This window comes from Equus quagga, chromosome 16 (genome assembly GCF_021613505.1).
Source record: "Equus quagga isolate Etosha38 chromosome 16, UCLA_HA_Equagga_1.0, whole genome shotgun sequence".
NCBI classification, from domain to species: domain Eukaryota; kingdom Metazoa; phylum Chordata; class Mammalia; order Perissodactyla; family Equidae; genus Equus; species Equus quagga.
The window spans coordinates 64,172,501-64,197,055 of record NC_060282.1 but is presented as its reverse complement, the minus strand read 5'-3'; the positions used below and the strand labels follow the sequence as shown (position 1 = coordinate 64,197,055).

Sequence of the window (24,555 nt, the reverse complement as noted above, 5' to 3'; positions counted from 1 at the left end):
TCCCTTCTTTTCTCTCAGTCTCGGTGTTTTCCCTCCACCCCCTCACCCCTCCTCACTCCCGCATTCTCGGCTCCCGGCTTCGCCCCTCGGCCCGGGACAGCCCCAGGGCTCGCACCTGCCGGGGGAGCGCCCGAGCCCGGCCCCGCCAAGGGACTGGCAGTGACGTAGCAGGGAGGACGGTGCCCGCGCGGCCCTCTGACGTCACTGCCGCAACGGTCCCGAGCGAAGCCCAAGAATGGGAATTCAAGGAGGGAAACACGGCGGTGACCCCGCGGCAGGGCCGAGTGCCGCGAGCGCCGCGTGCTTTGGGTTTCTGGGGTCGGCGGGCCGGAACCACGCGTCGCGCGCAGACTGAGCCCATCCCACCCCCTCAGCGCGCCTGAGCGCAAGAATTTAGTGATAAGGGGAATGTCCCCAGACGGTGGGGCGTCGTGCGCACGCACCCTGGGCGGAGGGAAGATAGGGGAGAGAGCTGGGGGAGTTTGCGAGATGTGCTTGGTGGGAAGGAGGGCGGTGTGGCGGGGCAAAGCGACAGAGCCCCAGCGTACGGCACACGGGAACGACGGCTCAGCCCTCCGCCGCTCACCCGTCTCACTGGGCGTTGCGGCGGCGCGGGGCCTGCGGCGCGGCGTCGTGACGTCACGGTGGCGGCGGCCGTGGTTGGCGCAGGGTCCGCGGCTGCAAAGTGTGAATTACGCCGGGCTCGCGCCGGCGGCGGAGTGAAGTCAGGCTCCGGGGAAGGGGAGGGGCAGCACGGCGGCGGCGGCCCGAGCTGGTGGCTGGTCCCGAGCGCCGCGCGCCCTGGGTCTCGCCACTGGCTCCAGCCGTGTTTTCTTGCACCGCTTGGCTCTGTCCTTGCTCCGCTCCTGCTCGCCCGTCCCCGGACCCAGTCCTCCCGGCCGAAGAGCCCTGGGGCGGCGGGGTTCCCCCTCCGACTTTGCCTGTGCTGCCCCCGTTTGCACCCCGGAGCCGGGCGCGCGCCGGTTCTCGTAACTGTCGCCGCTGCCGCCGCAGCGCTTTCTCGCCGGCGGCCCGGGCGGAGGGTGGGGGTAGGGGAAGCGTGAGCGCGGCTTCCCGGCCCGGGGTCGGCGCCCGCTCGCCCTGCCCCCGCCTCGGCCCGGCGCCCCCGAGCCGCGGCCCCTTCCCAGCGCAGGGGCCGGCGGCCGCGGCAGGGCGGGCGCCGCGCGGGGGCAGGGCGGGCGTATTCAATGGAAGTATGTTACCAGCTGCCGGTGCTGCCCCTGGACAGGCCGGTCCCCCAGCACGTCCTCAGCCGCCGAGGAGCCATCAGCTTCAGCTCCAGCTCCGCGCTCTTCGGCTGCCCCAATCCCCGGCAGCTCTCGCAGGTAATCGCCGCCACCAGGGGCCCGCACTTGGGGGCTTCTCTCTTTTGTTTCCCTCTTCCCATCCGGCTTCATCTCCGCGACATCCCCAGTCCTCGCCGTTCCCCCCAGACCTAGCATTGCCTATTGTTCGGGGGTGTCTATGCTGGCCCTGGATTCCAGAGCCTTTTCTTTATCCTCGGGGCTGTACACCCTCAGTGCTCCGGCCTCCTCAGACCCCCACCGGCCGGGCGCGGGGAGCCCTTCAGACGCTCCCCGGGCCCGCCCCCTCCGGGCTCAGCAGTTTGAGCCTCGGGAATGACTTTGTCTTCCTCCCTTTCTCGACGTCTCGGTCTGGAAGTTGGGCCTCTCTCCCTGAGTTGTGGCCCTGGGCACACCTGTGCCCCCCTTCTCCTCTGCCCCACCTGTGCCGGGTTCGCGCCTCGCCGCCCCCGGCTCCCGCGCGCCCGGCAGTGCTCGGACGGTCCCGCGATCCTCTGAACAAAAGGCCGGTTCCCCATTGCTGTTCTCCCGTCTCCTTCGCTTTTGTGCTTGGACCCTAAGTGGTATCAGAGACAGGTATCGAGTGCACTTCCATGAAGCTTTGGTTTCTGCAAAGTTGATAGCCAGGAATCAGTTTTGTTTTTAATTTGGTAAAGAGATTTTAGGAGAGAAACTACCGATGAGTGCTCACAGGAAGACTGTTTTGAATGGTCCAATACCAGTTGCTCCTGAGAATTTCGTTTCTTGCTATGGTGATGCTGTTGGCCCAACTCCCTAATTCTGGCTGATTTTGATTGCCAGATTTAAAATAGGGAGGCAAAAAGAATTTTGTTTACATTTAAACTGAGTGCCCTCCATTTCTGCTGCCTGACTGTTACATGTTCGCGATCACTTTTTAATTCAAATACATTTATTTTTCTTATTGGTTAGGATTACTGTCTTTTATGGGAGTATATTTTCTCTCTGCAATTATATTGTAAATATCTTGAGCCCGGTCTGTATTTTTTTTTGTTTTTTTACAGGTAGTGTGGATGGCACCTAGTAGAGATTTTGCTTATTAATAAGTGTGTCCAGTAAATATTTGTCATTTGCTTCTTTGCCAAAATTGTTTAAAACAAGAGCCTGTATTTGGGTTTCTCTCTGAATTGTTTTTATTTAAAATCAGACTTCTTTCGCAGGACAAGGTGGTATACTAATGAGGTCAAAGCCAACTTGTAAAAATTACTATAATGTTAAGTAACATTTTAAATAATGGTGCATTGTTATTTTGAAAGTTAGGTCCATGATCTGCCTTTATAGTACTGCTAAAAGCATTTTCAGGTTCCATAATTAATGATGAAGAGATATTAATGCACTGCTGAAAAAGATTTTTAATGGTAGTAACTTTTTTCACTTGGAAGTATTGTTTTACTTTCTTAGATCAGCAGGCATGTGACGAATACCCATTTCCACGTTCAGTCTAAATAAGAAGGGCAATCACTAATCATTTATAAAATTATAGAATACTAATAAAGTTACTTGTGCTCCCTGAGGAGAAAATGAATGAGAAGGGAGATCCCAAGGGCGTTGAAACAAGTAGGGCTGATGCCAGGGGTGTTACCTGATGTCTTAATTAATCCACAGAGACCAATTTTAAGCCCCACTCCTTCTTGACTCATTTTCTAGCCTTAGGTTTAAATGGGTAAGGGAATTTTAAAAATATGATGGTGGCCGATAAAGCAAATATCATAGTCACACCATATTTTACTAACTCTTAGGACTTGCCAAAAATTTCTTTACCCCAAAGTGAGGTATATAGGAACTTCTGAATATTTGGATGGAAATTTCCTGAATTAACACTGTTTGTAGTCAACATTGCTCAACATTAAAATGATGGTAAACTTACCACAATGCTGAAGTGGGTATCATTTAATACTAAAGCATATGTTGACAGTGATTTCTTTAGGGCTAGTTGGGAATTTGTAGTAGTAGAAAAAGAGGTAGAAAATCTTGGAATCTTATTCAGCGCTCAGTAAAATAATTTGGTTAAAGCAAAAGCTTTCTTTATCCTTGCATCTTTAGTTCGTAAGTCTAAAGCTACAGAAATTATAAAAAGTTTAGGTGGTTTCGTAGTTTCATTTAAAAGACTCTAAAAAACTCTTTTTCTTTTTTTTAGGCACAGTGTAGAACAGTTATTTTTATTAGAGTTTTTCTGTTTTAAAATATGTTCAAAACTAGCAACTCTTCAGTTCTTTATTTTCACTATTATATTGGAGTCCAGCTCATAGTAGGTATATAATAAATGTTTGTTGAATAAGAGAATAGGTAATGAAGTTCCCTCTGAACATTAACTTTAAACAATGAAAACTGTCAGGACTTTCATCAGGGTATAGCAGTAACTCATTTATCCAAAACTTGGTTTGAAACTTGGAACTGCAGACTTTAACGGATTTGGGAAATAAGCAGAAGACTGAGCAACCAAAATAGATTTGGAGATCCTCACTCAAAGCCTGTGTGTTTTAAGCAAAATTCGGCAAACTCGTTTTCCAAGTCGCAGCAAATTTGAAGGGGGGGATGGGAAGTAACCTAAGTCAGGTTCACACTGATAGCAGCAGAAGTTGACCGCGACACACCAAAAGCCAGGGATCAGAAGAAAAACTCTTCAAGCCAACAACTTTCAAAAAGGCACCCTAGGGACATAGAGTTTAGGGACTCGAGTGTTGTACAACAAAGTAATTATTAGTCAAAATAATGTTTAATAGAGTCTGTTTGTAAAAGTTGAAAGATTTGTACTGGTTTCTTAAATTTTTGTTTTTTAAGAAGATCTCCATGGCAAACACTTTAAGTGTTGGTGCTTAAATGGACAAGTATGAGTTATCTGGAAAATTCATTTATGTGGAACCAACTCTCCCAAGGATGCCAGCTAAATGAGGCGTTAACTTTTTGTTTTAAACCAGGTCGTGTACTACTTTCTTAAATAGTTAATACCAATTTTGGATTATTTAAAAAATTAGGGTAATAAAAGAAGCTTGGTTTTGCCATTTTGGGTTATCTATTGTTGATAGCTGAGTTTAAAGATTTATCTTGGAGAATAAAGTTCTGATTTGGAAAAAAATGTTGTCAGAGCAGAAACTGTCTTGTTCTCTCCTGTGCCTACAGTGCTTTGCATAGGAAGGTACACAGAGACTGTGGAAGATGAGTTAGTGTATTGATGGCACGCCGAAGCACTGCACTCAGGTTATTTCAATCGGATTTTCAGTGCACTGGAAACAAATTTTATTTGGGTTAGAAATTTGAGGTTTAATTTAAAAAATTTATCATAAACCTATGATATGTATTATTGAAAAAAATCTTGGGATCTAACTTGTAAACATATGCTTTTAATACCATAATAAGCTAAATTTGATTTCTAATTTAGCATCTGTGTCTTTTTTTTTTTTTAATAGACCTTATGTCTTTAGAGCAGTTTTAAGTTCATGGCTCAACTGAGTGGAAGGTACAGAGATTTCCCATATACCTCCTGACCCCGTGCATGCATAGCCTCCCCCAATTATCAACACCCCCCATCACAGCAGTTCATTTGTTCCAATTGCTGAAACCTCCATTGATGCATCATTATCACCCAGAGTCCATAGTTTACATTAGGGTTCACTCTTGGTGTCTTTTTTTTTTAAAGTATAGAAACTATTCCACAAATATTTACTGAACATTTTCTGTGAATGAGGCTCCTTGTGTTAGGTGCTGAGAAAATGTAAAGAATTAGTAATTTAAAAAAAAAATCACTTGTGAGCCTGCCAACCTAACCAGGTTTTTCTTTGATTCATTACCTTCCTTATACATAAACATTTTTCACCTGTAGTCATAGTATACCTCTCTCTTGTCTTTAGCAATGTTCTTAGTATATGATAAATCGTCAAGATCCTATATGTGCCCACAGAGTTCAAAGCCCCTTGGATAAAAGTCACTGGTAGGGAAAATAGTATGATTATATGTGATGTAATTTTTGTATTGGAATTATCAAGCTCTAATGAGACAACAGGAAGGTATACCTAAATTTCCTGGGTAAATCAGGGGAAGCCTCTCATAGTAGTTGTGGCTTAGGCTAAGGCCTGAGGGTTGAGTAGACATTTCTGGATAAATGAGTGCATGTAGGAGGAGGAGGAGAGAGGATGGCTCAGGCAGCTGTATAGACCAGCACTATCCAATAGGACTTTTTATGGTGATGGGAATGTCCTCTGCAGTATCCAATATGATAGTCACTGCTGTATGTAGCTAGATGAGCACTTGAAATGTGGCTAGTTTGAGGAACTGAACTTTAAATTCAGTTTGATTTAAATAGCTACATAGGCCTAGTGGCTACTGTACTGTCAGAGCAGATGTATAGTCTCACTTAACGATCATTTGTAGTGATCTCATGTTGATCTATCAGTGACAGATTCTCTGAATGTTGAACATTAGTGTTATTTTCAGGTTTTTGCTGTTGTATGCAAAACTTCATTTGATACCTTCATGCATGTTTGATAAAGTCTTTAGAATGGAATCACTAGATTAGGTCAAGAGGTAAGAACATTTTTTTGCTTTCTGAGAAGTCTGTCCTTTTATAGTACTAACGTGAACGATTATCTCTCTTTCATCTCCAATCATATTATTAGATTATAACAATATATGATTAATAAACATTTTTTACAAACATTTTACTACTTTAGCAGATACACTGTGATACCCTGGGTTTGTTTTAACTTGCAGTAAGCAAGAGTGAACGCTTTGTAAAGTATTTTTTGTGCATTTGCATTTCCTCTCTTGTAAAATTTCATTTGCATATCCCGTACTCATTTGTAAGAGCTCTCATCTATTCAGTAAATGTGTGTTGTTCCAAATTACTGTTAGCATAGTATGCTTCTTCATAAATCTGCCTACAGAGGCCACTACAGGGGATAGTATGAATGCAGTGGGATACCCTCGGGGAGTGGTTCTGTTCCTGAGACCTTCCTCTTTGCCCACTCACAAAATGCTTGTTTTGTTGGGACCTTGGTTTCATTTCTCTGTTTTCAGAAATGCTTCATATTTTGATTTAAATTTATTACTACAGTGTTTTGGTTTTTACTTCTGAACTAATATGTATTTATGCTATACTTCAAATATATGCTCAAACATACTAGTGTAAATTTATAGTGTATTTGGAGTGTAGTTCTGATTGAGGAGGAGGGGTTCACGTTGCTGATTTATAAGTTGTCATCAGGAACACATTTAGTCTGTGGGATGTGATTTGAGAGGTTTTAGACCTATACCCAGATGTTGCTGCTGTGTTCCTATGCCTCGATTTCCATCAGTTGTACATACTGTCTACTCAAGAATGCTTTTTAAAACACAAATATTCTGTAAGAGGTGAAATACTAAACCCTTTACAGGAGTTAGGAAGATTAGGGTGCTCACTTTGGGTGGAAAGAGGGAGAGGCTGCATCCGTTCTCTTTCAGGCAATTTGATAAGACTTCTGCTAATATTTTAGTGTAAATTTCAATTCAGTTACCATTTCTCTCTTTCTCTCTTTTTCTCTTTCTCCCTTTCTCCCTTTCTTTCAAGGATGAGAACAGTTTTAGAGAATTGACTTCTTTTCTTGGGATGGATATAGAGACAAGTTTTGGAAAGGAAGAGCTGAGAAAAGGGGATGTGGACAAAGTTTAGCTTAATTCAAATTTTTGTCTAGGATCATTAATAGTCATTTAGTTAGATTAAAGACACCTAGGAAATATAGGTGATAAAGAACCCTATTGCGTGCAGATCCTCTTAAGGAATTTATTTTTCTTTCTGTACTAAAGACCATGTGTGTATCAGATTTGTGTTTTATAAAATCTATTTCTAATTTTGTGAGAAATCTCTTGACTAAAGATCTTTTCAGATCTGGACATTCTTAGATTCCCTTTGGCCACTCCAGAAAACTCCAAAATTAATTTTTAATCTTCTCATTTAAAAACAAATCACAACTTTTTTATGCTGGCTACAAATTGCTCATTTTTATGATTAATTTGAACTGAGAGAGAAAATTGAGGGTTTATTCCCTTCTGCATTTACATGGTCTATTTTTGCCTAATGGTAACAGACTTTGTTGATTTTTATATTGTTGCCAAATATGCCTTTCAAAAGGTTATTCACAAATAAATGATAGTGCTGCACATTTACACTGCCCCTCCTAAGGGACATGTGCCACTGATTTTGTAGTTGACGTTAGAAGCATCTCCTGTTGACAGTTTTTTGAGTAGGAATTTTGGGTTACTGCTCTATGCCTCCACCTGGTGGTAGGGATGGTTCTTCATTTTTCTCAAGGTGCTGGCTAGAGGGAGGAGGAGAGGATGAAGGCAGGGCAGAATTTGGGAAAGAAAATAAATTGTTAATCGGGTTACACAGTTTCAGCCAAGCCTACTCTATTGCTTGGAGTTTTGAATAGACCAAACTCTAGGTCAGGACCATGTAAAATACTTGGCAAATGTTGCTTAATAAAGATGAAGTCGTCTTGGTTCAGTAACAATTGTTAATTATTTGTTTTCATTCATTGAGTACCTCCTACATGTCAGATACTGTAATGGATGTTTTTAATCTTTATAAAAACTCTATAAGTGATATTTATCAAGGAGTAAACTGAGCTTAGAGACATATTAAGTCACTTGCCTGGAGCATCACAAGAACTTGGAGAAGGGCCTGTCGTGTCCCACACCCTCACTCTTGAACTCGCCTGCCTCCTCGGTGAGGTGAGTGTAACATAGTTAGAATTTTAGGTTTATGGATTATAGATTTTGTTGGCTCCTGGATCCTGATAAGGAAAATAATTTGATGATTTGAGGTGATTATTTGAAGTAATAAGCTTCACTCTGGTCTTTTCAAGTCTTATCTAGAGTATGTTCTGGATGGCACATTCTGGGAGGACATGACTAAGTTAAATCATACTCTGAAGAGAGTGACCAGGGTAGTGAGGTGATTTGCAACCACGTTGTTTAATATGTGACTGAAGAAATTGGAGACATTTAGTCTGAAGAATAGAAGACTCAGGATTTGGGTCAGGAGGGATGGGAATCGAGGTGGGGGAGTGGTTGGTGAGAGATGATAGGGCATTGCTGTCTTCCCATATTTGAAGGACTATTTTGTGAATGAGAGGAAAGAGAAGAGGATTTATTTAGATTTTGATTGCTTGTATGTTCTTGATTGCTATACCCTGTTCCTGCTTTGTGAGGGCTGTCTCTGATGAACACAAGAAGATACAAGCTTAAAGTTGTCACTTTTACAAAGTAACACAACTAGGTAGTGGAAATGGATTAAACTCTGGGTCATTCTGACCCTAAAGCCCATGCATTCTTTTCTACTTCCTTCTACCACATGGGGAAAGGGTGTTTGTTACCTCAGAGGGTAGGATAAGAACCAGAAGGTAGAAACAGTAGGGAAATAGAAAGAGAGATCTTGTGTTTAACCACACTAGCAATCAAAGAAATGCGTACTAAAAGAATGATAGTGATTTTTGCTTTCAGATTGACAAATTTTTTAAAAGTAAATATAGTTTAAAGATTATACTTATGCAGTGCTAGTAGGATTATAAATTATAAGTTTTCTGAAAAGTAATTTGGCTATTGAATCAAAAAAGTGATACTTAGAAAATTGGTACTTTTGCGTGATAATTTACTTTTGGGAATCTATTGTGAGCAAATAACTAGAAACGTAGATAAAGATTAATCTTCAAAGATATTCATCACTGTGAAAAATTGGAAATTACAAGTAATTTACAAATGTTTAAATAAATTGTATTTCTTAGTATGGAATATATAGTATTTATCATTTTTATATTATGTAACCACTAATATGCTTTGAAGAATTTAAAGGATATATAATAACATAAATAGTTTACAAATGGCTAAATAAATCTTAGTGTTTCTTATCATTTCTATATTATGTACCCACTAAAATACTTTGAAGAATTTGAAGAATATTTAGTTGCATGGGGAATTGCTTACTACATAATTAAGCAGAAAAAAACTGAAACGGGGGGGCTGGCCCCGTGGCCGAGTGGTTAAGCTCGCGCGCTCCGCTGCAGGCGGCCAGTGTTTCATTGGTTCGAATCCTGGGCGCGGACATGGCACTGCTCATCAAACCACGCTGAGGCAGCGTCCCACATACCACAACTAGAAGGACCCACAACGAAGAATATACAACTATGTACCGGGGGGCTTTGGGGAGAAAAAGGAAAAAATAAAATCTTTAATAAAAAAAAAAAAAAAAAACTGAAACGGTATCTACAGATTATCTCAATTTTGTTTAAAAATAAATCGCAAAATATATACATATCTACATACTACGCATGTTTGTCTAAAAAAAAGAAAAGAAAAAGAAGAAAAAGCTAAATCTATCCAAAATGCCAACTGAAGCTGTCTCTAGGTGGTGAAATTATAAATGATTTTTACTTTTTTGTTTAGAATTTTATGTAATTTTAGCTATGTCCTTCTTTTATCGTGAATCTCCTTTTTAACCACAGTAATCCTAGAAAAAGTCAAACGAGTAGTATTTGATTCAGATCTCTGACAGAGATTCCCAGAGAGTAGGCTGCCTCACGAGGTTATAAATTCCCAGTGAGTGGTGGTTGAGACAGCAGCTTCAAAGGTATTTGGATAAGGATATTGTCAAGGGAAGCGACTCTTCGGTTCCTTCCACCTTCACGATTCTCTCATTCTTTGGGTAACTCAGTTATATGCACGACAGGTATTTTTGTGTAGCTCTGATGGTTATAAAGTACTTTCACTCTCCATGGGAGATGTTGGGAAGTAAATGTAAGTATAGTTATTGTTTTGAGGAAGAGCTGTTTTATGGCAGCTGGTGAAGAGATCCTGAACAGTGGCAGCAGTGGAAGGAATAGCGATAAAGTTTGGAGTTATCGCCTATGAACTGATTTGATTGGAGGATAAAAAAACTTCCCCCCTTTATGGTTTGGGAGACCAGATAATGAAGCCAGTAACAAAAATACAGATAGGAAGAGGAGGCAGGTTTTCTTTTCTTTTTCTTTTTTTCCTTCTTTTGTGCGTGTATGTGTGTGTGTGTGGGGGGGGGGGGGGGGGGGGGAAAAAATTTTTTTTTTTTTTTTTTTGGTTCGAGTGTGGGGGGGGGGGGGGGGGGGGGGGGGGGGGGGGGGGTGGAGTAAATAAATTTACTTTACATGTGTTGAGTTCAAGTGTCTGGGAAGCGTCCAGGTGGGGATGTCCAAAGGCAGTATCTTAGGAGGACGGTTAGCACTAAAGACATATTCTGAACTTTACTACGAGGGTTTTCAAATGTTTTTGCACATATATCCCTTCAAAGAACTTGGAAAATAAAGAAAGAACTATGTACCTTCTCACATATCTAGAATTTTTCCTCTATGTTTCAGTATTTGTAAATGACCTAATTGTTGGTGTATTGCTTAAATCACGATTTTAAGTTTATCCAGAGAAATTTTAAGAATTTGATATCCCCCATCATCTATTTTAAAAAATACATGAACAAGCTGTTAATTGTAACATTCAGAATTTTTACATTCCTTATTTTTCTCTTTGAACTGGTTTCCATTTTACTGTCTCTACATATTATTATCCTAATTTATTTTATATTTGAAAGCATTTATCAATCATGCTATTATACTTTTCTATAACAAAATTAAGTAAATTCATTCATGAATTTAGTAGATGAGAATAAAAAGTGCTTGATTTTAGCAGTGCTGTCCTGTTCTTCTGAGTTCTGTGCAAAAACAATTATAATTAAAAACATCTTAAAATTTCCTATGTCAATAAGCCTCGGTGTCAAATTTATGTTGGACTGAGTTATCAATACAGTAATAGCCAGCAGACAATCAAAACAACATATATCAATTATAAAATTTAATAAGTATTAAATAAAAAAGTAAAATTTTATTGGAAATGCATTTTTAGTGGGATGGGATGGGGCTGATTTTTTCAATTGTTTTGTCAATCCATTTATAAATATTATTAGGAAAGATGGGGTTCTACGTTGATTTTCTTCCTTTTTTACTTTCATGATGAAAGTATTGAGAAATATATTCATTAATTTAGTAAATGATGATAAAAGGTACTTTATTTTAGCAATATCACTCATTCTTCTGAGTTGTATGCATAAAAAAACAAAGTGATTGGTCACGAAAATGATTTTTAGTGCTTTGTCGGGTAGCAGCTGGATTTGGTTCTCTTTTCATTTTCATAGACGTAGGAGTAGATGACCTGTTGACTTGACAAAAAGTTGCATACCCAATCTATAGAGTAGTTAACTTTCTCACCATTAATATTTTGACCTCTCCTTTTGGCTCCTCAGATGTTGTTGGACCCCATCTCCACAGGAAGTTTTAGGAAGTGTTGAGAGTTAATGTTCTTTTATGAAATGGCAGAGAGGGAGAGATGAAAGGGGAGAGGAAGTAAATGAAAACTGATGTGTTCTGTCAGCAGAATGGTTCTAGAAAATTGTACATGTGGAAGCTGAGAACCTAGAATCAATTCCCTTGAAACTCTATGCTCAGGTACTTCACAGGGACGTAAGCACGACCCAGTTTGTAGATCCCTGGTTTACTCTGTTCCACCTAGCTATTGCCTTGTTGCTGTATTTTACTGTTCTCCGTAGATATAAAGAAATAATACCTTATACATCAATTTTTCCCAGGTTTTTGATTGTTCTAATCCTGTATCTCCATCCTTAGTCACTCTAGACCTCCTTTGGGAATGGAATCAAAATATTAGTGCTTGAAAGGGACCTTATAAATAATTTAATTCATCCTCAACATTTTAAAGATTTGATGGTTAAGACTCAGAAAGATGAAGTGATTTCTCCAAGCTCACACAGTCAGAAAGTGGAGAAGTTAGAGCTTTAAACTTAGTTCTTCCAACCGAATCTGTTGCTTTTCTCGCTATATCGCCTGCTCTCTAGTAAAAGGATAGATCTGTAGGATCTCTTGATCCATAGGATTTCCTTAAGTAGTTTCTTTCCTTCTTTCTTTTTTTTTAAAGATTGGCCCTGAGCTAACCTCTGTTGCTAATCTCATTGTTTTTCTTCTTCCCCCCAAATTCCCCCCAGTACGTAGTTGTATAGTCTAGTTGTAGGTCCTTCTAATTCTGCTATGTGGAATGCCACCTCAGCATGGCTTGATGAGCAGTGCTGGGTCGGTGCCCAGGAACCGAACTGGCAAAACCCTGGGCTGCCAAAGTGGAGTGCGAGAACTCAACCAGTCAGCCATGGGGCCAGCCCCCCTTCCTTTGTTTTCTTTTCTTTTCTTTTTTTTTTGAGGAAGATTAGCCCTAAGCTAACATCTGCCGCCAATCCTCCTCCTTTTGCTGAGGAAGACTGGCCCTGAGCTAACAGCCATGCCCATCTTCCTCTACTTTATACTTGGGACACCTGCCACAGCATGGCTTTTGCCAAGTGGTGCCATGTTGGCACCTGGGATCCTAACCGGGGAACCCCGGGCCACCGAGAAGCGGAATGTGCGAACTTAACCACTGTGCCACTGGGCCGGCTCCCCCACTTCCTTTCTTTATTAAACACTATTCCTTTGAGTAGCAGGTCTTCTTTAATACCTTTAAGTATCTGTTTATAGACCAATGATTATTTGAAAAAGAGTACAAACACTGAATTCTAAAATAATTGGGTTACTTCTGCTTAAAATATAATCAGAGATAAAGCAAAACCATTATTGAAAGTGTAATGTGCCAGTTGGGAAGATACTATTTGATTTGTTGAGATGTGATTGATGTGCAACTTAACAGGAGTAACCTTTTATGAAGAAAGACATATTTCACCTATACTTTAAAAATTAACTTATGAATAAAGCCTTTTCACTTTGGGGAATAAAAAAGATAATATTCCTGTTATACAGAGAGCTCACTCTCTAGCCTTTTATGTGTTTACTGTGTATGAAATGGTGGGTAGTGGAATTTTTTGCTTTATTCATTTTACTTTTTGCTTGAATTCCTCATGGTGAACACATATTTTAAGAAAAACAATGAAGTTACTCTAAAAAGTAAACTTTTTTTTAAGACTTTTTTTTTTTGTACTTTTAGGTTAGTAAAGTTAAGAGAAATGTCCAGAGATTTCCCAGGTATCTCCTGCCCTGCACATGCAGAGCCTCCCCAGTTATCTGGATCCCCCACGAGAGTGGTACATTTGTTACAATTGCTGAACCTACATTGACGCATCATGATCACCCAAAGTCCATAGTTTACATTAGGGTTCACTCTTCATGTTGTACATTCTGTGGGTTTGGACAAATGTGTAATGACGTATCCATCCTTATAGTATCATACAGAATACTTTTACTGTCCCCCATATCCTCTATGTCCCACCTAATTATCCCTCCCCTGCAACCCCTAGTAACTTCTGATCTTTTCACTGTGTGTACTTTTGCCTTCTCCAGAATGTCGTTTAGTTGGAATTGTACAGTATGTAGCCTTTTCAGATTAGTTTCTTTCAGTTAGTAATATGCATTTAAGGTCCTTCCATGTCTTTATATGACTGGATAGCTCATTTCTTTTTATCACTGAATAATATTCTAGTGTACTACACTAGAATATTACCAAACTAGGCTGTACCACCGTTGATCCATTCACCTACTGAAGGACATCTTGGTTGCTTCCAGGTTTTGGCACTTCTGAATAAAGCTGCTACAAACATCTGCGTGCAGGTTTTTGTGTGGACGTAAGTTTTCAACTTCTTTGGGTAAACACCAAAGGAGTAAGACTGTGGGATCATATGGAAAAAATATGTTTAGTTTTGTGAGAAACCACCAAATTGTCTTTCAAAGTGCCTATACCATTGTGCATTCCCACCAGCAATGACTGAGAATTCCTGTTGCTCCACATCCTCGCCAACATTTGGTGTTAGTGTTCTGGATTATAACCATTCTAATAGGTGTGTAGCACTATCATGTTGTTCTTTTAATTTGCATTTCCCTGATGACTTATGATGTGGAGCATCTTTTCATATGCGTATTTGCCATCTGTATATCTTCTTTGGTGAGGTGTCTGTTAAGGTCTTTGGGCCATTTTTTAATCGAGTTATTTGTTTTCTTATTGTTGAGTTTTAAGCGTTCTTTGTATATTTTGGATGCCAGTCCTTTATCAGGTATGTATTTTGCAAATATTTTCTCCCAGTCTGTGGCTTGTTTTCTCATTCTCTTGACATTGTCTTTTGCAGAGCAGAACTTTTAAATTTTAATGAAGTCCATCTTCTCAATTTTTTTTTCGTGGATCATGCCTTTGGTGTTATATCTAAAAAGTCATCACCATACTGAAGGTCATCTAGGTTTTTTCCTGTGTTTCTTCTAGGAGTTTTATATTTTACATTTACATCTATGATACATTTGAGTTAATTTTTTGTGAAGGCTATAAGGTCTGTGTCTGTTTTCATTTTTGCATGTAGATGTCCAGTTGTTCCAGCACCATTCTTTTTTTTTTTTTTTTTGAGGAAGATTAGCCCTGAGCTAACTACTGCCAATCCTCCTCCTTTTGCTGAAGAAGACTGGCTTTGAGCTAACTTCCATGCCCATCTTCCTCTATTTTATATGTGAGACACCTACCACAGCATGGCTTTTGCCAAGTGGTGCCATGTCGATACCCGGGCTCCAAACCGGAGAACCCTAGGCCACCGAGAAGCGGAACATGTGAACTTAACCATTCCGCCACCGGGCCATCCCCACCAGCACCATTCTCGAAGAGACTATCTTTGCTCCATTGTATTGCCTTTGTTCTGTTGTCGAATATCAGTTGGCTCTATTTCTCTGGGTCTATTTCTGGGCGCTTTATTCTGTTCTGTTGATCTGTCTGTTTTTCACCAATATCATAATGTCTTGATTACTGTAGCTTTTAGAGTTAAGTCTGCAAGTTGGGTAGTGTCAATCCTCTGACTTTATTCTTCTCCTTCAATATTGAGTTGACTATTCTGGGTCTTTTGTCTCTCCAAATAAACTTGAGAATCAGCTTGTTGATATCCACAAGATAACTTGCTGGGATTTTAATTGAGATTTCATTGAATCTGTAGATGAAGTTGGGAAGAACTGACATTTTGACAATATTCAGTCTTCTGAATATCCATGTACATAGAATATCTTTCCATTTATTTAGTTCTTCTTTGATTTTGTTCATCTGAGTTTTGTAGTTTTCCTCATATAGATCTTGTACATATTTTGTTAGATTTATACCTAAGTGTTTCATTTTTGGGGTGCTAATGTAAATAGTTTTTTGGTTATTTTTTTTTGAGGAAGATTAGCCTTGAGCTAACATCTGCCGTCAATCCTCCTCTTTTTGCTGAGGAAGACTGGCCCTGAGCTCACATCCGTGCCCATCTTCCTCTATTTTATATGTGGGACACCTTGACAAGCAGTGAGTAGGTCTGCACCCGGCATCCAACCCGAAGAACCCTGGGCCTAATGTGCAAATTTAACCACTGGGCCACCGGGCCAGCCGCTATAAATGGTATTTTTAATTTTCAATTCTGCTTATTTGTTGCTGGTATATAGGAAAATGATTCACTTTTGTATATTAACTGTGTATGCTGAAATCTTGCTATACAGTAGTCCCCCCATATCTGTGGTTTTGCTCTCTCTGGTTTTAGTTACCCACAGTCAACCATGGTCTGAAAATATTTAATGGAAAATTCCAGAAATAAAAATTCCCTAAGTGTTAAATTGCATGCCATTCTGAGTAGCATGATGAAGTCTCATGCCTTCCTGCTGCTTTCCCCCAAGCCCCCAAGGGTGTGAATCATCCCTTTGTTGGATCCCGCACTGTCGACATCATCCGCTCCTGACATCCAACCATTGGCATCATCATGGCTTGATGATCCTCCTTCTGATGTATTGTCGAAAGGTTAGTAGTACCCTAACACTACATCACAATGCCTGTGTCACTCACCTCCCTTAATGTCATCACGTAGGCATTGTATCATCTCACATCATCACAAGAAGAAGGGTGAGTACAGCACAGTTAAGATATTTTGAGAGAGAGAGACCACATTCACCTAACTTTTATTACAGTATATTCTTAAAATTGTTCTATTTTATTATTAGTTACTGTTGTTAATCTCTTACTGTGCCTAATTTATAGATTAAACTTTATCATAGGTATGTATGTGTAGGAAAAAACAGTATATATAGGGTTTGGTACTATCTGTGGCTTCAGGCATCCACTCAGGGTCTTGGAATGTACACCTCACAGATAAGAAGGCACTACTGTAATCGTTTATTAGTTCCAGGAGTTTTTTTGTTGATTCTTTGGAATTTCTCCAAAGACAATCATGTCATCTGTGAACAAAGACAGTTTTATATCTTCCTTTCCAATCTATATACTTTTTGTTTCCTTTTCTTGTCTTATTGCATTAGCTAGGACTTCCAGTATGATGTTTAAAGGGAATCATGAGAGGGGACATCCTTGCCTTGTTCCCGAAGGATTCTTTACTTTTAATAGGGCAATACAAACAAGATCTATAAGAAGAAATAAGACTACTCAGTAGGAAATTGGCAGAAGACTCAAGCAGTTCCAGGAAGAAATGCAAATGTAGGAAAACATGTTCAGCTTCACTAGTAATAAAGAAAATGCAAAAACAAAAAAAGTTTTTTTGGAGGAGGGAAAAATACTTTCATATTGGCAAAGATGGACAAAATCCAATGTTAGCAGAGTGTGAGAAAGTGGATATTCTTATATAGGAGTTGGGAGCATCATTTGGTTAAACTTTTTGGGAGGACATTAGGTATTTACTATACAAATCAAAATTTTAAATGTGAATACTTCCCTTTCTGTAGTCCTGGAATTTGTCCAAAGGGGCAGTTGCAAAAATTTGCTAAGGTATGTGTACACAGGTTTTTTTGGTAACAGTTTGCGACATTAGTAATGACGGATATGTAGGTTATTTCAGTGCTCGTCGTTGGAGGATTGGTTGAATTATGGTATTTTAATTCAGTATAAAATATATCCAATAAAATGATGCTGTTTATCCATATTTGTCTTGGAAAAGTATGCATAACAACTCGGGGAAAAAACTACTTGCAAAATGGCATGTATATTAGCCTATTAATATAACTTTCTACATAACATCCATATTTTTGAATGAAAACATGGAGGATATTGCATATACCATTGTGTGAATACATATGTCTGGAAGGTTGCTCAGCAAAATGTTCGTGGTGGCTATCTTTGGGTGGTGGGGTTTCTGGTAATTTTTACTTTCTTCGTACTTTTGTGATTTTTTTAAACAAAGATATATCATTTTTGTAAGCAGAGAATCAATAAAGCTACTTTTTGAAATCTTCCTGATTAAAAAAATAGCTTATCTTAAAATTAGGTAGAATATCATTTAAGTAGAATTTTAAAATTATGAAGAAACTGAGGTCTAGTTGGCTGATAATAGGTCCAAGTAGGCAGGTCGGAAGTGGGTTACTCATTGGCACATGGTAAGTATTCAAAGTGGTTTATTGAAATAGAAGTATAGTGGCTTGATGTATGGAGGAATACACTACATTTTTAATGGAAAAATCAAGATAATCGAAGTGAATGTGCTGGTGGATAGTTTACAAAAAATATTGCCTATTTCAGAGCTGAAAAGGTAAGCTTTCTGCTGCAATTCAATTTATTCAAATATTTGAAGCTCTCTATATTAGCATAATATATTTATAAATTGTAAAAAGTTCTCAAGAAAACTTATGACTCAGAATCATAGAACATTGATGTCAGGTGAGACTAGAAGTTAGTCCCCTCCACATACAGATGAGTAAACTGAAACCAAAGAGGTTTAAGGGCATACAAAGGCAATACATAAATCTCTTGTTGAACATCCCAGTTTTGGCTACTCAGGTTTTGCTTGAACACTTTTGGAATGAGAAGATTACCATTTTTTAAGGCAATCCATTATGATGTCGAATGGTGTAGTGGGTTGAACATTGTCCACCAAAAATTCATGTCCACTCAGAACTTCAGAATGTGACCTTATTTGAATTAAGGATCTTTGCAGATATAATCAAAATGAGGTCATATGGGATTAGGGCAGGCCTAAATCCGATGACTGCTGTTTTTATAAGAAAAGAGGACATGCAGAGACACAGACGCACACAGGGAAGAAGGCCATGTGAAGATGGAGCAGAGATTGGAGTGATGCAGCTACAAGCCAGGAATGCCAAGGATGGCTGGGATGCACCAGAAACTAAGAGTCAAGGAAGGGTTCTCCCCGAAAGCTGTCAGAGGGAGTGTGACCCTGCCAACACCTTGATTTTGGGCTTCTGAGCCTCTGGAACTGAGAGAGAATACGTTTCTGTTGTTTTAAGCTAACCAGTTTGTGATACTTTATTACAGCAGCCCTAGGAAACGAATACAAATGGCTTTGATTGTTTTAAATGTATTTGTTTAATCTTTCAATCAGTAGACATTTACTGAGCAGTTGTTTTTGTGCCAGGCACTCTACTATGTGTGTCAAAGATAAATAAGACATGTTTCCTCCCTTCCTTCTTGGTACTTGGTCCAGTAGGAAAGACAGCTATGTAAATACGTCATTGCAATACACTTTGATACATGTTCTCATTAGGATAATGTCTGAAGTTCAGTGATGGCGCATTGGAGTTGGGAGAACCGGGGAAGTTTTTACAGAGAGACACCTTTGTGCTTGGTTTGAAAGATAGAGCTGAGATCAGCCTCTGTGGGAATTTTGCTAGATTCGACCACCACCAGTGCTGTCGCTCCTACCTAGTTCAAGGCATGTTTGGCCTTTTGCAGTAGCATTCTATTAGTAGAACGCTCCCTCCACAGACTGGTGGAAGTAATTTTTAAAATGCAGATCATGCCAACCTGCTGAAAACATCAATGGGTTCTTGTCACAGTGGGAATAAAATCCAGACTTCTTTTCATGATATGGCCCCATATAATCTGATCCCTGCTAACTTTTCAACCTCATCTCCTTCACAGTAGTCTTGCTGTCTGCGAACATGCCAGGTTTGTTCCCATCTTTGACTTTGCACTTACTCTTCCCTTAGACTCAATATCTTCCCGTGGCTTCTTATCCTTCAAGTCTCAGCCCACTCTTTGTAGAGGAACCTTCCTTGACCACCCTATTTAATATAGCCCCCCTTCCCCTATCTATCTTATTTACCTCGTTCTCTTGCATTTATGGCACATACAACTAACTCAGGTTATTTATCTCTCTCTCCCTGGCTTCCACCGCCGCCTTACTCCCCACCCCTGCCACCGTAGAGCGTGTGGTCAGGAGCGGCATCTTGTTTAACCTGTTCACTGCTGTGTCCCTGGTGTACAACACACGGGCAGTGCTTAGTACAAAAGAATGAAGAGAAACTTACTCTTTTATCTTGTGCTTATCATATCAGATCATATGTCACCATAACTCTGGGATGAATCCCAAATTGTATTCTTATAGTTTCGTTTTATAGTGCCACCTACTCCCTCTCCCTAAAATTCCATCCTCGTCTTTCTGAGCTGCCCTCTGTGGCATTGAAGCTATCTTAATCTCTGAATTTATGTAATCTTGTTTAAGAATGTACTGAGGTTTAGACAAGTTGCCCAAAGTAACACTGCTGTAAATGGTGTTTCTAGGATTTGAGCTCAGATCTCTCTCTGACTAGAGCTCCTCTCTGCTGTGCTGGTGTGGGGGCTGATGTTTTTGGTGAGTGGGACGTAGAAATCCAGAATTAGAATAGGAGCCCTGTCCATTTGGAATAGAAATAGCAAGCATGTATTATTTGTTTCTATAAGAAGAACTGGGTGATACTTGTTAAAAAGAATTCTAAAAGTAACTTGTTTTTTTTAGATTAAAATTAGTATGTACTTGTTATAAAATGCATGGAATATACAAAAAATATAAAGAAGAAAGTAAACACCATCTGTAGTCCTACCGCCCAGAGATAACCACTGTTAACATTTTAGAACATTTTTGTCCAATGTTTTTCTGTGCAGAAATAAAATATTGTGATGTCAGTTTCATACATAAATCTTTCTCTAAATTTTAAAATCATTTCCTAATGTAATTACCAGATCAAAGCGTATTGTCAAAGTCCTCCCCAGAAAGATGATAGCAATTTATATTTCCATGAGGAGAGTACCTTTTGTACCTCGCCAGTATTTTTAGTTTCTATTTCTTGAATTATTGTTGATACTAAACTTGAAATATATGTTTATTATTAGTTACCTACTGTCTGTCTTCTGTGACTTGTCTCTATCCATTGCCTAGTTTTCTGTTAGCAACTTAGTATATTTTAAATCAATTTTGGAATTGTTTTATATTGATAATTGACATTTCATCATATTTGTGGCAAACTTCCATTTTTTTTGCCATTTTGAATAAAATGATGTTCTACCTATAATGCTAAATCTTTAATAAGTCTTAAGTCTCTTTAATGTTTTAATCCTGGGAGTAAGTTTATTATTAATAGAAGTTTTTGATATTTTAAATTTTTTCACATGTAATCTGTTTGTTTTCATATTAGTAGGCATTAATTTGATAAAGATCTTTTTCATTTGAATAAGTTGTGTGGACTAATTGTCAATAACAAATTATTGCAAATGACCTCTTTTTATTTTTAATATATGGTAAAAAGAGGATGACAGGATAAATAGTTTCCTAGAACTGAGAATGTAGAATTGGAGGAAAAAATTTTTATGCTTGGAAAAGTGTATTGAAAATGAGCGACTTGAGACTTCTGAATATGCTGCCACAGCACTCCCACCGCTGAAGCAGGTCACACGCAGTCTCTCCCCCTCAAGCAAATATTTTTAATTTTGTGATAATGCTTCAAATTTCATGGTAAGAAAAGTGGAAACTAGGACCCATCTCAGGTAGCTTTTCTAAAACTTTTAAATTTTTAAAGAGAATTTATATCTTAGATTTAAAAGCATTTTTAATGGCTTATAATATTAACATAGAAGACAATTTGAAGATAAAAGCAAGATATAGATAACCTGAAATGCGTAGAACATTTTCATTTTTTCTTTGTTTCACAGTGAAAATACCCCAAATTCATTTTCAGAGAAAAACTTTCTGGAAGTGACTTCACAGATTTTTGTGGTTGGCCTCCACTCATTTCCATTTGAGGTGTGGTTTTAATAACTTTGTCAAGGTTTTCCCTTTATTTCCCCATCAGGGGTGTTTCTTAATTTCCTTTTTTTTTTTTTTTTTTTTAAGATTGGCACCTGGGCTAACAACTGTTGCCAATCTTTCTTTTTTTCCTGCTTTATCTCCCCAAACGCCCCCTGTACACAGTTGTATATCTTAGTTGCAGGTCCTTCTAGTTGTGGGATGTGGGACGCCGCCTCAACGTGGCCTGACGAGCAATGCCATGTCCACGCCCAGGATCCGAGCCCTGGGCCGCCGCAGCGGAGCGCACGAACTTAACCACTTGGCCACGGAGCTGGCCCCCCTCCTTTTTTTTTTTAAAAATGTTAGAACACCTTAGAGCAGGTGGGCTATGCAAGAAGAGCCATTGAATATATGAAAATAAAATTTTAGAACCCTGTATCTTATTGTTTTAGATCCTAATTTTATTTATGTTGCGTAGAGTACATAAAAGTATATGTATATAATCCCTAAGTAGATAAATGCATTACAAGTTTGGAGACCTCTGTCTCAGAGAATCTGTTGATTGCTATGAATTCTTACACACACACACACACACACACACGGCCGTGCAGAAACATAACTGTGCAAAGGGTTCTTGGAGTCCATTCATCATACCTCTAGAATACCTGAATTCCCGTTTAACAGTAACCTTCCTTGCCTCCTGAGTCCACTAGCCACTTTGTCTACTGATTTAACTTTATTAACCAACACTGATGTCAGTCCTTATGGTTACAGCCCAGGATTCACTCTTAGATCAGTTGATCTTGTGCACTGATCTGTCCTGACTTCAGCTTAAGTAGACCATGGGCTCCTTAAGAGCGGACACTGTTTATTCAGCTCTGTTCAGCCCAGTGCTTCACACAAAGTAGATATTCAGCAAATGTAAAAAGTGCATCAAATCTTTGTGAAGTCTCCTGTCAGTGACCTAGTCCGACTGAGTACAGCTTTCTGCTCTAGTCACACTCCGTCCTCCTTCCCCTTCCCACAGTGCCACCTCACACCCTGCCATGCCATCCAGTCATTTCTGTTTTAAAGTGTCTTATGCCATCTCAAGATGGCCACTGTTAGTTCTTTGGTGACTAAAGTGTTTCTGGAAAGCCTCTTGAAGTGGTATTAGTATTCATATCCCCTCGTATAAAGCTGGTAAATGGCATGGTCAGAACGAGGGACAGGTTTCCAACCCTTAAGGACTCTAACAAAGGTCTCTGGATTTCTCCTGGAGCCTTGGTTTGTAATAGGTTAGATCACTGTTGTTGAGTAACCAGATGACTACAGGCAGTCCTTATCGTCAGTTCCCTGTGGGACATAACCCTAGATTAACACACCTTCTTTGTTTTCAGCATGAAAGTAATGGCACTAGAGAGTACTAAACCAGAAGAAGATGGTTATAAAATTTTGCTTGTTAGAGACTGGACTGGTGGTATCCAGTAGAAATATAATGCTAGTCACACGTGTAATTTAGAATTTTCTTGTAGCCCCATTTTTTTTTAAAGATTGTATTTTTTTTTACCTTTTTCTCCCCAAACCCCCCAGTACATAGTTGTATATTCTTCATTGTGGGTCCTTCTAGTTGTGGCATATGGGATGCCACCTCAGTGTGGCTTGATGAGCAGTGCCATGTCCACGCCCAAGATTCAAACCAATGAAACACTGGGCCCGCCTACAGCAGAGCACGCGAACTTAACCACTCGGCCACGGGGCCAGCCCCTCTTGTAGCCACATTTTAAACAGTAAAATGAAACAGGTGAAATTAGTTTTAATATATTTAACCCACTATATTCAAAATATTATTTAATATATGACCAATATTAAAAAGATGTTGATGATATATTTTATATATTTGTGGAGAGCACATCTCAGTTCTGACCAGCACCTTCTCAAGTACTCTGTAACCACAAGTGGCTAGGGATTCTCATTGGACAGCATGGCTCTAGAAATGATGATATTTTATGGTACATCTTGTTATAGGAAGTCAGGGCCACCTCTCTCTCTCTCTTTTTTTTATAATTAGACAAATTTGTAGTTGTATTTTAAGGGGTTCTGTACATTTCCCCTGTTCAGACCTTAAGTTGAATTATTGGGAGGCTTGGAAATATCAAGGAACTGTATAAATTAGCTGCATTTTTAGAGAGGTTGTATAGTTTCAAATATGAGAGGACAGCAGAATTTTTAGCAGCTCTCTCTTGCTTTCTTTGGGCTGGGCTGTTTTATTTTCTTGTTTTTTAGGGGTGGAGCTTTAACCTTAAAAGCTGTGCTTTTCATAGTTGGGCCAGCCTCATCCTCCTTCAGACAGATTTTTAGGTGGAGGGAAGCTGCTGGGTGTGGAAGGCGTAAAGCTTCTTGTTGGTCAGGTGCCAGTAAATCTCCTCACATTGAGACTTTGTTTTCTCTAAAAAATACAAATATAAAAGATGAAGCAAAAAAGTTTTTTGTAAACATAGAGAAAATTTATTTAGTTATATGGAGCCAGTCTTGGTTGGTTAAGGCTGATAGCTAGTGCCCTTGAGGAACATGACTAGATTTCATTTTTTAAAGAAAGAACACGATGGCTGGATTGCAGACCAAGCACCTTGGATTTGAACATTGGCCAGGGGATTCATGTTTTATACCAGTGTGATGGTGGATAGCATTAAAGTTCCTTAAATCTGTTTTAAAACAGTTTTTCACTGTTTTAAGATTCTTAAAAAACAGACTGAAAAATGGTTTCAAAACATTTAATTCTACAATTTCAACTTTTAAAATTATCAAAGTAATTTAAACAATATTATTGAAAGTTTGAAAAGGAATAATTATTCATAATCCCAACACCATAACATTATTTTTATCTGTTTGCCATGTTTACATACATATTTTAAGATAGCTGTGATGAATGGGTACATTTAATTTTGTAGCTTTTTGGAATGTATTACTTTTTAAAATAATGTTACTTAGTAATAAAATAACATTTTATTTTGTCATCTTGCGATAGCGTGGACATAGGAACAGGCTGGTGATGTGATTCCATCCTGTAAAGTAGTGCAGGGATCCACTTACGGTCGTCTGTTGAGTTGTAATACTTCAGCCTGTGGGAAGGAGAAAGAGAGGAAGTTCAGGACAATTTACCATTGAGGAGGTGAGCAGGAAGTTGTGGCATTTCTT

General features: G+C 39.4%; 1 protein-coding gene across 3 annotated transcripts in view; it reads left to right on the top strand.

The window, feature by feature from the left end:
• The first annotated feature begins 1,208 nt into the window (after window positions 1–1,208).
• Window positions 1,209–24,555, top strand: part of PDE7A (phosphodiesterase 7A) — a 113,138-nt gene continuing 89,791 nt past the window's right edge. For all 3 annotated transcript variants that reach the window (XR_006885606.1, XR_006885605.1, XM_046642234.1), the window contains exon 1: window positions 1,209–1,346. Coding sequence is in view for 1 of the 3 variants with exons in the window: in XM_046642234.1 (XP_046498190.1) it covers window positions 1,209–1,346 (138 nt within the window). In the remaining 2 variants the exon portion in view is untranslated. The remainder of the gene's footprint in view (window positions 1,347–24,555) is intronic.